We start from the raw sequence: 14,971 nt of genomic DNA on the forward strand, positions 1-14,971 counted from the left end.
TTTTAATTTCATTACTTCTGCTTTCTTTGGATTGGTGTTTACTCCCTAATTTCTTTACATTGACATAAATGTCTCATTAAATTTTAGCCTTCTAGAGCCGGCCCATGGCTCACTCGGGAGAGTGTGGTGCTGATAACACCAAGGCCACGGGTTTGGATCCCTACATAGGGATGGCCGGTTCGCTCTCTGGGTGATTGTGGTGCTGACGACACCAAGTCAAGGGTTAAGATCTGCCTACCGATCATCTTTTAAAAAAAAAAATTTTTTTTTTTTTAGCATTCTTCTCAATATAAACACTTAGGGCTATACATTTTCCCTTAGGTACTTTTTAAAAAAGCTACATCTCCTGAGTTTTAATACAAGTGTTTTCATGATCATTCTAGGTATTTTCTAACTCCCTGTTTGGTGCTTTCTTTGATCAATGAGTTATTTAGAAGTGTGTTTTAAAGTTTCCAAACATACGGTTTTTTTTCCTTCAAGTTTTTGATACTGTCCTTTAGTTATGTTATAGACACAATACATCGTCTATATGATACTGCTTCTTTGGTATTTGAATTTGTAAATGTTCCATATGTGCTTGAGAAACACACATGTTCCTTAAACGTTAGGTAAAGCTTTCTAAATATATCTTTTAAATAAAAAGGCAATAGAAAACTTGATTAGATCTATGACAAATAAGTTGAACTGATAGTTGAACGGTACTAGAAGAGAGAAGCAGAAAAATCAAAAGACTTGACGAGGGCTGGCCCGTGGCTCACTTGGGAGAGCACAGTGCTGATCACACCAAGGTCAAGAGTTTGGATCCTGCACCACCAGCTGGCCCCCACCCCCAAAAAAGACAGCAAGTTAAAAAAATTTTTTTAAACCAACCAAACCAGAAACAGATCATAATGCTATAAGCAGTCCAAACTGAAACTAGGAAAAGAAAGCTACAACATGCTTTTTGGTAGAAATGATTTGACATTCAAATTTATTTATTTGATGATATTTTAAAAGACACAGCAGAATCACATTCATTTTCTTAATAGTATCTCTATAAACATACTGAATTTCTGAGCTCTTCATTTACTTTGGAACTCCTGAAGAGTTGACCATAAGCAGCCTAGCAAGCCTCTTCCTTCCCCTCCAGGTCTCCTGCAGTCTGGGGGAGGAGTGTTGGTCACAATTGATGCTAAAAAAAAGAGCATGAGGTTGAGTTTGCCAAACCCTTTCCACCTCCTCCCATAGGCGGTAGGGTGACTTGGCTTATTCTTTATCTGAAGTCATTAAGTAAGCAAGTAGGTTATCAAATAGAGAACAGAGGAAAGCTTCTGCTATAGATGATTCCCAGATACAGCAGTGGAAGAACTCAGAGTTTAAGTGTTTGGTTCCTTCTGCTGCTGACAAAAGATATGCTGGCAATGGATCTCAGAACTTTGGTCCATTAAGACTTAAGTGTGATATACGCAGTTCCTTTGATTAAAATGTTTTGGAAAAGCCATCTCCGTGTGGGGAAGAGAAGTTAGTTTATTATAGTGATGATACTATAAGAGGAAAATCAAAGGAGCAAACAGCAGGCAGTGGTTCTTTTCCTCTCGAACTACAATGATCACTTCACTTTTGTCAGCTTTAAAGTCCAAGCAAACTCCACTGGGACAGCAGAGGGTGGCAACTGGGGCAGAGAAATGAGGAGGCCTTTATCCGGATCTGTGGACCACTTCAGATTTTCTTGGACTCCCAGCATTGTTATCTACAAAAAATCAACAAGGAATGGAAAAAACCAGTAATGCATTACTGAGGACAGAATATGGCCTGAACAAGATGGGAAACAATCTTGCTGCACCAGGGTAGGGAAGACAGTCTAAAAGGGGTACATATACATGGGGGAAACCTGGGGAAGGAAGAAGTAGAGAAGGCCTGCCAATTCCCTTAGAAAAAGTTACATCTTAGAAAGTACTGGCTGAGGCTTTTTACCTTTGTAGTAAAGTAAGTTATAGGGGATTTAAGGTTTAAGACTCCATTTTCTGGCCAGTGTAGAAAAATAGCATAAACAGTTGATCCTTTTGAGGTATACCTGGGAAAAAAGAAATACCATTGTCAAAGATACCTGGCTTGTTACCTGGATAACCTTACGCTTTTCCCCTTTCAATTTCTACCAAATCCAAGACTTTGAGCCCATCACTGCTACTAGGAAGCACTAATAACTTGATACCAATTAAAGTCTGTGGGAAGGACTCAGTCTATAAGACTATTTCGGGTGATACCTTCTATTTTCCCTCTCTGTTGGGTTATAATGTTTTCTTTAAAAATTAACTGTTACGCTATTTATTTTACACTGAAGCCACTTACCTTATTATTCAAATTTTTTTCCAACTCCAAATCCACTGGGAAATCGCAGAGGTTGTAACAAGAGCAAGATATGCAATGAAGACAAATTTATTGTTCTGAGATTTCAACATGTTTAGAGAAGAGGATGAAAATCACTAAATAGAAACTCATCCAAAACAGAGGGATTAACGTATTTCCCCTGATCCAAAGACCTAAGGTATTTGGTGTAACATTAGCAGTCACCTGTCACTGAACACTTAGTTTGTGCCTGGCACTCTGCTGGGTGCTTTACATACATTATCTCATTTAGTCCTCACAACTCTATGAAGTTAGGTATCACCACCACATTTTGCAGTTGAAAGAACTAAGGCTCGGGATCAAATAAGTAGATCTACAAGTCCATGTATGAATGGAAATAACTTGGAACGGAGCCCTGCAGATTGTAGGTGCTATACAAGCACTGGCTATTACCATTTTTTAGGAGGCAGGGTAACAATCTCAATTAAATTGATGCTTTGTAGCTCCTTCCCTTTTATTTTTATTTTTTTAATTTTAATTTTTTTTGTTCACTTTTTTTTTTTTTAACTGAAACACAGCTGATCGTGCATATCTGTGGGGTACAGAGTTGAACATCGGTACCTGTGTGCAACACGTGATGCTCAAATCAGATGATTAGTATATTCAACATTATACAATGTAATCGCTTTTCGTGGCCCTTTACCAATTCCTCCCCTTACCCCACCCCTCCTTCCCACCTCTGGTAACCTTTTCACCAAGTACAAAGCCTCCCTCCCTAGGCAAAGATAGCCTGGAGGCCTAAGACATAACTCAACGGGGACACACATTTTGGAGCAAAAGAACAGCTTTTGAGTTTCCTCAGGATGACTTTCATCCTGTCTTGTAACACTGTGGACTCAAGGAGATGCCAGTTCACGATGGGCCAAAGTCCTGTTCCTACAAGCAACAGAAGACAAGACTCACCATACAGACGTCGTGTTCTTTTCCAGTTGCACCCTCCATGGTTTGGAGGCATAGATAGCCTCCCCATTGATGCTCAGCCACTTCCCAACAGCAAGAAGCCTTTCTTGGAAGATGGGAACAATCAATCCATCTTTAGTTGGTCCAATGTTCAGAAGATAGTTGCCTCCCAGACTTACTGTCTGAACCAGTTCCTGGAGAGGGCAGAAACAATGAAAGCCTAGCAACAAATGCCAAGCCTGCCATTATGCTTAGAACACACAGATAGTAAGAGAAGAAAAAGAATCGAGGGCACATTCTCCCTGCTTTGTGACTATCCTTTGCCATTTAAAAAATATTATATTTATTTATTTATTTTGTCATTATAAAGACAGGACAGGCTCGTATGAGAAGACTGAAAAATCCTGCTATAAGATGGAGAAATACATCGACTCGAATTCCAGGGAGTGGTCGTGAGACTGCACTCCCCACGGTGCCAGATGCAGTGGGAAGTGTCATGTCTCAGAGGCGCAAGGTGTGAGCAGGGAAGCTGAGGGAAGAAAGCACTTGACCATGAAGGGATCACATGGCCTGACAGAGAGAGAATACAGGGATCAGAGAGGAGAGATTCTGAGTGGCTGCTGGGGAGAATTTGGGGAGCTGAAAGAGATGTGAAGAATTTCAGGACATTCTGTATGTGATAGGCTATATAATTGCACATGCTGCCCCTGTGGGAAACAGGCTGTAAAAACATATTTCTCAAGGCTTCTGGAGTAGGGTTTGGGTGTGTTTATCGTGACCTTGAATAGGTATATTTCAAGACTGCCCCCCAAAATTAAGTTTACACATAGAAAATTTTAAAAAAGGAGAATTCATTATGGTATTCCAAAAGATACCACACCCTGAACTTTTGATGTCTCCTTCTAGTCTTTTCCCTATGCAGTTAATTTTATATAGTTGCAATAATACATAACTAATTTTTCACTCAACACTCTAAGCATTAACCCATGTTACATTCATTAACATTTTAATGGTTAAGGAAAATCCCCAAATCTACCTAATTATCCCTTTATGGTTGCAAGAAATTAAAATAACCCATATGTCCAACTGAAAATAATCCTGAGAAGAACATCTCTGTTATGTAAAACCTACTGTAATTGTAGTTAATTCCTTAGGATGGGTTTCTGTTGGCATCTTCAGTAACCGTAAAGGGTTCTGTTGGGGCCGGCCCGTGGCTCACTCGGTAGAGTGTGGTGCTGATAACACCAAGGCCACGGGTTCGGATCCTATATAGGGATGGCCGGTTAGCTCACTGGCTGAGCGTGGTGCTGACAACACCAAGCCAAGGGTTGAGATCCCCTTACCGGTCATCTTTTAAAAAAAAAAAAAAAAAAAAGAGGGTTCTGTTGACTTACAGGTCCATCCAGAGTGCTTCCATCAGTCTTAGCTAGAAGGCTGGTTTGAGATAAGTAGTTAAAAAATAACTGACTCAGAGGTGCTCTTACCGAAATGATTTCGGATTCCCCTGTAATGTCAGATATCGACATGTCGCGACGATAGCCCCAGGACATCTTGTCAATGCTTGTGCACATCTCCCACTTGTGATCTGGCAAGCTCTCTGGCTTGAATTTATCTTCACAGTTAAAGTATCCTCCATGGTGACAGGAACAGTTCTGACCCCATCGGTCATTTACAACTACCTCATCCTAGAAGAGGAAAGAGTACTGGGTCATGAGGAGAAAAACCACTTAGCTTCTTTATGTAATGTAGTTTGATACACTAAGAGTCTATTTGGAAGCAAGGAACAGTTAATCTGCAGTAGTGGTTCTCAACTGTGGGCAATTTTGTCCTGGACCTAGAGGGGACATTTGGCAAAGTTTAGAGACATTTTTGGTTGTTACAGCTGGGGTGGTACTACTGCCATCTAGTGGGTAGAGGCTAGGGATGCTGTTAAACATCCTACAATGTGCGGGACAGCCCCCCACAACAAAGAAATATCAGCCCCAATTGTCAATAGTGCCAAGGCTGAGAAATGCTAGTCTAGAGATATATGACGTCAGAGTTGGGAGAGCCTGTTTTAAAGATCATCTAGTAAACTACTTACAGCAGTCCCCCTTTATCTGTGGGGAATACGTTCCAAGACTGCCAGTGGATACCTGAAACCACGTATAGTACTACATATACCATGATTTATTCTTTTTTTTTTTCCTGTAAATTTCTTTTATTCTGTATTTTATTCTATACATACAGGCTTTAACCTGTGATAATCTTTTACTGTTACTAATATATATATTAAACTTTAACAACAATAATAAAATAGATCAATTATAACAACATACTATATAATAAAAGTTATATGGATGTGGTCTCTCTCTCTCTCAAAATATTATGGGTAACTGAAACCTCAGATAAAGGGGGGACTACTGTATTTTGTTAGAGGAGAATTGGAGAGGAGAGGACATATCTGAGGTCATGCCCCTTGGCAGAGTTTCAAAAGCTTGGACTACGAATCAGGTATCTGAACCCAGCCCAGGATGCCTTCCACTGCATAGCCCTGACTTTCTTTACCTGGGTAAAGAAAAGTCAGCAATCAAATATTCTTTTTCTTCCTTCAAGGTTTAGCTGAATTATGAGAAATCATTACATGGAATATCTTAATGTAAATGTTTAATATAGCAGTATGTTTTATAACAGTGTGGCCAATGCAAGGTAATAACTGAAAAGACTTTCAACTCATCACAGGAAAAGGAGATTTAATAAAAGCTAAAAATTCCTCTTTCTTGCCTGTTTAAGGGTCATTCACATTGCTATGGAAGTTTTTCCTATGGAAGCTAGTTAAGTGCCAAAGCAAACAGAAGAACATTCGTAGTTTGTAGCTGGTTTGATCCAATGTCCTGTACTCAATTATCAATGTGTGGGCATCACACACAATGAAAGGACAACTCAAGATCAACCCAAGATCATCATGGGCTTTGAAGTTCACAGCTGGCACCACCACCTACTAGCCAGAAGGTCTTCAGCAGGTGGCTTTACCTTTTAAGTCTAGTTATCTATTTCAAAAAAAAAAAAAAAAAAAAAAGCCCAGAACAGAAAACCAACTGACTAAACAAAAAAACAAAAAGGAAAATACCACCTACTCAGAGGGTTTTGAGAGGGATAAAAATGACAATGCATGGCATAGTGGTTGCTCACTAACACTTAGCTCCTGTGTTCTTCATCTCACCTCCTCATTCTCAGAGCCCTCAGATGATGTGTGCCCCTCCCTGTATCCTCAGCCCTCCAAAGACAGACAGCCTCGAACGACTTCATGCCCAGTCTCTAACTCAGCCTCTTATGGGTTTTGGCATTCAGGTTAATGTCTGCAGCTTGTGGAGACCTCAGGACATACTTGTATTTTCATATTGATCACCCTCCAAAGTAATTTGTTTGCATGTCTGTCTTTCTCTTCAGACTGTAGTTCCTCAGGCTGGCTGGTTAGCTCAGCTGGTTAGAGCATGGTGTTGTAACACCAATGTCAAGGATTTGGATCCCCATACTGGCCAGCCACCAAAAAAAAGAAATAAAGTAAAAAGTCAGACTGTAGTTCCTTGAAAGCAGAAACATCAACTCTGTATCTCCAAGACTTAACACACAGCATGCCACAAAGCTGGCTTTCAAAAACTCCTTGTAGAAACAAAGAGTATACAATCCCCATATGTCTGCAAAGCTAGTTGTGTAAATGGGTTGAGACATGACTACAAGAAAGGTCCTCGTTGCTGTGGAATTATTGTTTAAGAGAAGCCAAAAAGGCTTAGGCTCCCTGGCTAGCTGTACGTTTAAAAAGCACTGCGGTTAATATTTTCTTCCCTTTTTCAACCCTGTATTTTGCCTGATCTTTTTTCCTTTCTGTGATGCTCCTTAATCATGGATACCTGATCGTAATCCCACAAAGCAAATGACCTAGCTCCATGGGTATACACCCTGAACAGGTATGTAAAAGCCACTTCAGAGAAAATTGGATATTAATAATCCTAATTCTTGGTTCGGCACCTGCCCATCAATAACTATTTACTCAGCAACTACTATGAGATTCATACTGTGGCAGGTACTGGGGTCTCCAAGGTGAATAAAACACAGTTCTAGCCCTCAAAGATCCAGCAGAGACTGGCAGAGGAAACAGATATGTGGACAATTACAATATAACTACATTGGGCTGGCTGGTTAGCTCTGCTGGTTAGAGCGTAATGTTATAACACCAAGGTCAAGGGTTTGGATCCCCGTACTGGCCAGCTGCCAAAAAAAAAAAAAAAGACACCATATCAGAGTTAATTACCTAGAGATGAACTGCACGTCTAGGAGTCCCCACACATTTGGAAAGTTCCAGAAAACCACTCTTAATCTCTATTCATCACATAGAATCTCTTTCCTCTTTTCTATTTTCTGAATTTAGCAATAGCTACTCAATAAGATCCTTAGAGCCTTATGAATCTACCTTAGTTCAAACTGGTTTTATACTTAGATTTTTCTTTAAAATCCACAATAAATCTAGAACATGTAAAATTTTTGAAATTTTCTATAGTGAAGATTAAGACTTCTGCTACTTTGTAAGTATACTGGGATACAAACTGTAAATGGGCAGCTACTATGCACTGGCTAATAGTGTTGATTATGAGGAGGGGCACGAGGTAGGCAATGTTCCCCCATGAATTTGGATATAAGGGAAATGAGCTTATCCCTTGAGCGTTAAACTATATAATCAACAGAGAGTAGGTGAGGTCATAGATATTTGCGTTTTTCCTGTAATTTAATTTTATATGTTTTATACATTAATTTTTTAGGTGGTTTTCTCATTTATAATAATTGCTTAATAGAGTTTATTTTATTTTCTCTGTAGTGGTCTGGGAATTGCACATACTATTTCTATTCTACTATGTAAATTTAACATTATTTAATGCTATGTTGCCAAAATGAAGAATTAAAGGAGAAATAGAAAGCTTATACTCTGGGGGGGGAATTAAAAGAGAAACCTTTGGGCTGGCCCATGGCTCACTTGGAAGAGTGTGGTGCTGATAACACCAAGGCCATGGATTCGGATCCCATGTAGGGATGGCTGGTTAGCTCACTGGGTGAGCGTGGTGCTGACAACACCAAGTCAAGGGTTAAGATCCCCTTATCGGTCATCTTTAAAAAAAAAATAAATAAATAAAAATAAAAGAGAAACCTTCAACATCCATTAAGTGCCCCAGTCCCTACCACTCCCATGTTGATATTACCGTTTGTAATATCAAGTGAGGCAGTGGGAGTGGAGAATGAACAAAGAAATTTGTAACTGGTTGTAATCAATTAGTTGTAAACACAACTGCACTTGGACTGCTGATATTACTGTTTATTACTGCTGCTGTTGTTACTGTTATTACTCCAGATCTAGGTTCCTTGTACTTTATTTTACCATAACAGATAAATAAGAAACAAGTCATATAATCACATACCTTGACAGGGCTATCATTGTAGAGCCAAGCAAGAAAATTTGTGGAGTTCCAGTAAGTGTAAGGACTTTCCCACTCGCCATCAGACCAGATCAGATCAGGCTTGTATCTGGAAGACATGTGATCAAGACAGAGTTTATTATCTAAATGCATTCACAGTAAAGTCTTGAGAACCGATTGTTGCAACAAATATTTATTTTTTTATTTTTTATTTTTTATTATTATTTTTTTTTTGTCTTTTTCATGACCGGCACTCAGCCAGTGAGTGCACCGGCCAGTCCTATATAGGATCCGAACCCGTGGCGGGAGCGTCGCCGCGCTCCCAGTGCCGCACTCTCCCGAGTGCGCCACGGGCTCGGCCCATGCAACAAATATTTAAAAATTAATCTCCCCCCCATTTTGAGAGCAATAAAAAATTACCATAATGCAGAGGATGTGAAAAACTGAGATGACAACAACAAATCACTTTGCTAACATAACCACTGCTTAAAACAAACACAATATTTTGGTGTATTTTCTCCTGATCTTTTTCTTTACGCCTTTTTAGAAAATAAGAGTTGTAATCAGTATATATACAATTTGATTTCCTTCCTGCAACTAATTCCCATTAGGAGCAGTGCTACAGAATGATAGGATTAAGGTTTCTGTTTTTAAGATGTGTTAAGAGCTTGAATTATTCCCCAAATGCATTTTTTTGACAACCACCCAAAGTCTTGACTGCAAAAGATCTATAGAATCCATTTGAGCCCTGATTGTGTCTTTCACATATTATTACGCTGAGCCCTATAAGGTGTGTATGTCTGTGTGTGACATATAAATATATATGTGTTCACCTGTAAGTTAAGCATTATTATTTCCATTTTAGTAGCAAAATTTTGATGAACAGCAGGGCAATTTGTTTTAGGTGACAAAGCCTGTAAGTAACTGAAGCTGGAACTCAAACGCAAATCTGCCTGACACTAAATCTTATGCTGAACTCCATAATTAGGCCAGCAAGTAGACTCTAGGCAAAAGATTGCCTATCTAAGTGGCAAGATATAACACAGACGGTCTGTGTTTTACTTTGTACAAGAAATTGTACTAGGCAATTTATACTCATTACTTCATTAGTTCTCAGGACTCTATGGTGTATTACTATTCCCATTTTGCAGACAGAGAAACTAAGATTTAGAAAGACTAAGTAGTTTGTTCAAGGCCACACAGCCAGTAAGAAAAAAGAACTGGGATTTCAGATCCAGTAATATCTGGATCTGTCCAAGCCTCTGCAGGCCTCTTACAACTGTTACTGTTTCCTTAGAGAAGTCATTTGGATAGAATCTGGATACAAGAAGATTTTTGTTTGTTTGTTTTTCTCTCAGCACCGCACTCTCCCGAGTGAGCCACGGGCCAGCCCTTTTGTTTGTTTTTCTAAAATGAGAGTCCAGGCTGTCTCTTAAGCTTTAAGGGTCCCCCGTCCTCTATGAGCCCCCAGGTGCAAGAGAGGCAATCTAGGGATAAAACACAGTGTGAAGACTAGTGACAAATCCCAAAGTGAAAGTGATCATTTCAAGAATAATGATAATAACGACACCCTTACTCTGTACCAGGCACTGTGGCAGATACTTTTCACATATTCTTCTGAGCCCTACATAGAAGGCATTATTATCCCCATTTTACAGAGTGAGAATCTGAGGCTCAGAAGGATGATCTGTTTAAGGCTTGTAAGTAACAAAAGCCAGAACTCAAGTGTAAATCTGCCTGAGGCCAAATCCTACACAGGGTCCATTAGACCACACTGCCCTTCTCTGAGGTCCTGCCACAGGAAAACAGTATGAAGGAGGGAACTAAAGTTTGGACTTGCTATCATCCTGGGTTTTGCATGATTGTTTCACTGTGTTTTTGATTGTTTCAATTTGTAAAGGCAATAAGACATTACAGAAGTTTTGAAAAGTAGGAGGAAAAAACATATTTTGCCTTAATACAACCACCACTTTTATTATTTTGATGTCTTCTGAAATTTTTTTCATAGTTGCCCACACCCTCCCCGAGGCCCTTTTAATAGTACCCTATAGGAAGCTCTTATGTCATTGATAAAAGTAGTAAGGCCAAAAACATTTCTGTTTCTTACCTGTTAACAAGGTCATACAGCTCTGGCATTATTTTTGCACTGACAAAATGTTGTGTTTTGAAGTTATTTTTCTTATCAAGTAGGTAGAGCGGATGGAACCACTCTAAAAGTGAGTGGTAGAGTCCATAGCGTATGTTCCTTAAACAGAAAAACAGGACAGGCACAGATAAGAAAGAATCAGAGTCAATTATTTCATCACATGACTTGGGGACTAAATAGATACAAAGAAGGTAGAAATCATGGCTCCTAAAGTCCAAATCTAATCAGCACCTCAGAGTTTTACAGCAGGACTGTTAGCACAGCACAGCACCGGGAAACCGAATGGAACAGGTGACAGGAGTCAGCAAGCTCTTTCTTCAGAGTCCAGATAGGCTTTGCAGGCCATGTGGTCTCTATCTCAACTCTCAAATTGTACCTTGAAGGCAGTCATAGATGATCCATAAACGAACAGGAACGGCTGTGTTCCAGTCAAACTTTATGATTTATAAAAACAGTCAGCTGACCTACCCTCAAATAGGACGTAGTCAGCTGACCTACCCCTCAAATCACAGCAGAGCTGAGGTTGGAAGTGGCACGAATACTACTTTTCCTACTCCCAGGCAAACATATCTGGACAGTAGAGTCCAAAACCAGAATATCTGGGTTCAAATTCCTCCTTTGCCATTTCCTACCTCCTTGATCTTGGGAATTTACTTCCTATTAAGTGGCAAATATTAGGGAACATTAATTAGAATACATTGCATGCCCTTTCCCTCACCTTTTGCTGCTTTAACTGCCCTTTTCAGTCCCCTGCTTGATCTACCATTCATCCAAGCCTTCTCTGAACGCCTGTAAAGTTCTGTGTTGATGGTTAAGGAGGACACAAAGATGAGAGACCCAGTCCCTGGCCTCCATCAGACACTGGCAAAGGCCCTTCCAAAGGCTGCAAGGTTTCCCAGAAGGAACCCTTTTCTGCAGATGGAGCATTGTGGTCTACATTGTGTACCTTTCACCTAACCAGACACAGCCATGAACTTCTCTGATGGTGTCACCTTTGGTCATGGGAAAACTGCTATGCTCAAACACTGCTAATTCAAAGGCCAGAAGCCCTTTAGGTTACTTGCTAAATGCGAACTTAGAAAACATACAAGAGTAGAGAAGGTATGGAACTCTGGATGGCTAGATCAAAAGAGAAGACAAGTAACTGTCTATAGATACACACCTCTTCCGGACAGCTGTTCCCAACTCACCAACCAAATCACGATGGGGTCCCAGGTCCTGAGAGTTCCAGTTCCAAGACACAGGACTTGGCCAGTTTGTGAAGCCTTCATGATGCTTTGTTGTCAGGACTACATACCTATAGACATCAAAACCACATAAGCAGGACTGGCTGTTAGGTCAGTTGGTTAGAGCACAGCCTTATAACACTAAGGTCATGGGTTTGGATCCCCTTACCGACCAGCCATCAAAAAAAAAAAAAGAAAAGAAAAGAAAAGAAACCTCATGAGCAAAGGCAGTGGGGAGTGGGTGGAGAGCATAAACTTGCCCAGCATGCCTACAGCTTTTAAAATGGTTAGGAGAAACTGACTGCAGGAAATGTACTTGTGTGAGTGACTATACTAGTGACACCCAGGAAGGTGCTGCAGTCACAACTCCCCTTGGGTACTGCTTCAGGAATAGAAGCAAACTTGAGGAAGTCACAATCCTTAGTCCCCAGCCAAGGAAGAGGCCCAAGAGAAGAAAAAAGTAAGGGGAAAGAAATGCGCGTTAGCTGTCTGATTCTTCAACCCTTCTGACTAAATGACTCTCTTTAATCCTTTGCCCAGAAGGAGAAAGATCTCTACCAGAAACAGCAGATATGATAGAAAAGTAAGCTGTTTGTTTAACCGAGCCTATATGAATTGACTGTCATTTACAGAGTTGAAAAAAGACCCAAAGAGCTAGGAGAAAAGGCAAGCGTTGAAATAAACATCAAGTCACTCAACATTTCATTTGCTTTTATGGCAGAAAAATAGATAATGCCTACATGTGATGATTTAATTACTGGCTGGTGGAGAGAACTCCAGGACTTTAAGGGCCAGATAGTATTTTAGGCTTTGTGGACCACATTCCCCTCTTAACATATTCTTCCTGTTTTGTTTTGTTTTTTTCTTTTTCTTTTAATCCTGCTTTTTCTGAATCTTTTTCTTTTTTCTTTTGTTTTTACAATCTTTAAAAAATGTGAAAACTATTCTCACCACTTAGGCCTTACAAAATCAAGCAGAGGATCAATCCCTCTGGCCACAGTTTACAGAACCCTGGTGCAGTAGAAAGAATCTTCACCTTAGAGTCATTAGATTTGTAGTCTAGGACAATAGTTCCCTTTCTTTGGGCCAGTCACCTCATCCATAAAATAAGAGGTCTGGATAGAGGCTGTCTCCCGGATTTAAATTTTTTTCATTTGTAAATTGTGGATCTCTAAGACCCCTAGAAGACAGATAACGCTTCCTCTGTTCATTCGAGCCTTTTATTCCCGTATGTATAATGGTAAACACTAAATGCCAGTTGTAATTTCTCTTTAGTACAAGAGAACCTAAAGACCAAGAGAAACTAAAATCTGAAGGATGACTGAGGAACTAAGGTAAGAAGGGAGGACTCCTCCAAGCCAGGAGCCGAGAAACCTCCCTGCCTCCATTCTTACTCTTCACCAACCCATTTTCCTCCCAGCAGCCAAACAAATCCTTCTAGAAGTTGAGACTAACCATTCCCTGCCTTAACACCTGGCCAGATATGACCCTCGAGGCTTACTCCTTCAGGACAGGCCCCTGCCTTCCACAACCTCATGGTTCCACTCGAGCACTTCCCACTGTTTCAGTTCTCTGAACCAACCATGCAAGAGTTCTCAAAACAATCCAGTTTTTGGGGGTTTTTTTGTGGTGATGGTGGTTGGTCAGTATGGAGATTGGAACCCCTGACCTTGGTGTGATAACACCGAGCTCTAACCAATTGATAAACCGGCCAGCCCTTAAAGCTTTCCTGAGCTCTTTCTGTGCACAAGGTGTTGACAGGAGCAGATGGATGGGAATCTGTACCGCTGCCCACCTACACTGCACACTGGAGTTCCCTTCCGTCTTGGAGACATTAGAGCTGGAAGGAACCATCGAAAGAGGGTGACTTGTCCAGGTTCACAACTGAACTAGGACCAGACTCCACACCACTGATTTAAAGCCTAGAATCCTGGTGGTCTCGCCGACCTAGAAGGGACATTAGGTGTCGCCCAGCTCAGTCCCCTCGATATACGAGTGTAGATACCGAGGGCTTTCCAGCCCACCACCTCCTCGAAACCTTCATTTCTGAATCTCCAACGAGACGCACCTTCTCCTTAGGATCAGGTGTGCCACGTTCAAATCTGCACCCTTGGGCAGGCAGAACACAGCGCCCGGGGGAATCTAAGCCAGGCGGCTGAGTGGCCTTGGGCCAGCGCCCCGCCCACCCCGTGCTCCCGCGGCCGCCGCCGCCGCTGCCGAGCCGACACTCACTTGGCCCCCGCGGCCTGGAAGAGGTCGGCCCAGTCCTCCGGGTGGAAGAAGCGCGCCGTGAACTGCGGCCCGAAGTCGGCGTAGCTGAAGCCGGGCGGGTAGTTGTCCCGCATGAAGCTCTGGTATCGGGGCAGCGACTGGCCCTTCCAGTGCCACCAGAACCACTCGCTGCCCCAGGCCGGCACGGAGAACACGCCCCAGTGCACGAACACCCCGAACTTGGCCTCGTCGAACCACTCCGGCAGCGGCCGGGAGTCCAGGCTCGGCCAGTCGGGGGTGTAGCGCGGCTGTGGCGAGGCCTTGCTGGGAGCCCGGGGCGCCGACTCGACCACAGCGAGCAGCAGCAGCAGCAGCAGCGGAGCGACGGCCCCCAGCCGCGGCATCACCTCCCCGGCCCGCATCGCTGACTGAGAGCCTCCACGGCCCCCTCTTCATGCGCAGGTGCGGGGCGCGCGGCTCCGCCCACACTGACTAATGATTGGCTCGCAAGGAGAAACGGGGCGGGTCAACCCAGACTGCTTGGCTACCAGGTCGCTTCCTCCCAGGGTCGGCCGTTCCTGGAGCGCCCTCTGGCGCTCAAAGGGAGAAAGAAGCAAGGAGGTGTTGACAGCGCCCCGTGGGCGGGAGAATGAAAACTT

At 42.0% G+C, this 14,971-nt stretch overlaps 1 protein-coding gene across 1 annotated transcript; it reads right to left on the reverse strand.

Moving 5' to 3' along the window:
• Nucleotides 1–940: 940 nt before the first annotated feature.
• Nucleotides 941–14,748, reverse strand: FUCA1 (alpha-L-fucosidase 1). Its single transcript, XM_063105601.1, has 8 exons — nt 14,334–14,748; nt 12,038–12,172; nt 10,837–10,974; nt 8,733–8,838; nt 4,770–4,970; nt 3,289–3,479; nt 1,954–2,053; nt 941–1,729 (listed from the first exon to the last, which is right to left on the reverse strand). The coding sequence occupies exons 1-8, from the start codon at nt 14,732–14,734 to the stop codon at nt 1,589–1,591; spliced, it is 1,413 nt and encodes a 470-aa protein (XP_062961671.1). The 5' UTR covers nt 14,735–14,748; the 3' UTR covers nt 941–1,588.
• Between the last annotated feature and the right edge of the window lie 223 nt (nt 14,749–14,971).

This window comes from Cynocephalus volans, chromosome 8 (assembly GCF_027409185.1).
Source record: "Cynocephalus volans isolate mCynVol1 chromosome 8, mCynVol1.pri, whole genome shotgun sequence".
NCBI lineage: Eukaryota > Metazoa > Chordata > Mammalia > Dermoptera > Cynocephalidae > Cynocephalus > Cynocephalus volans.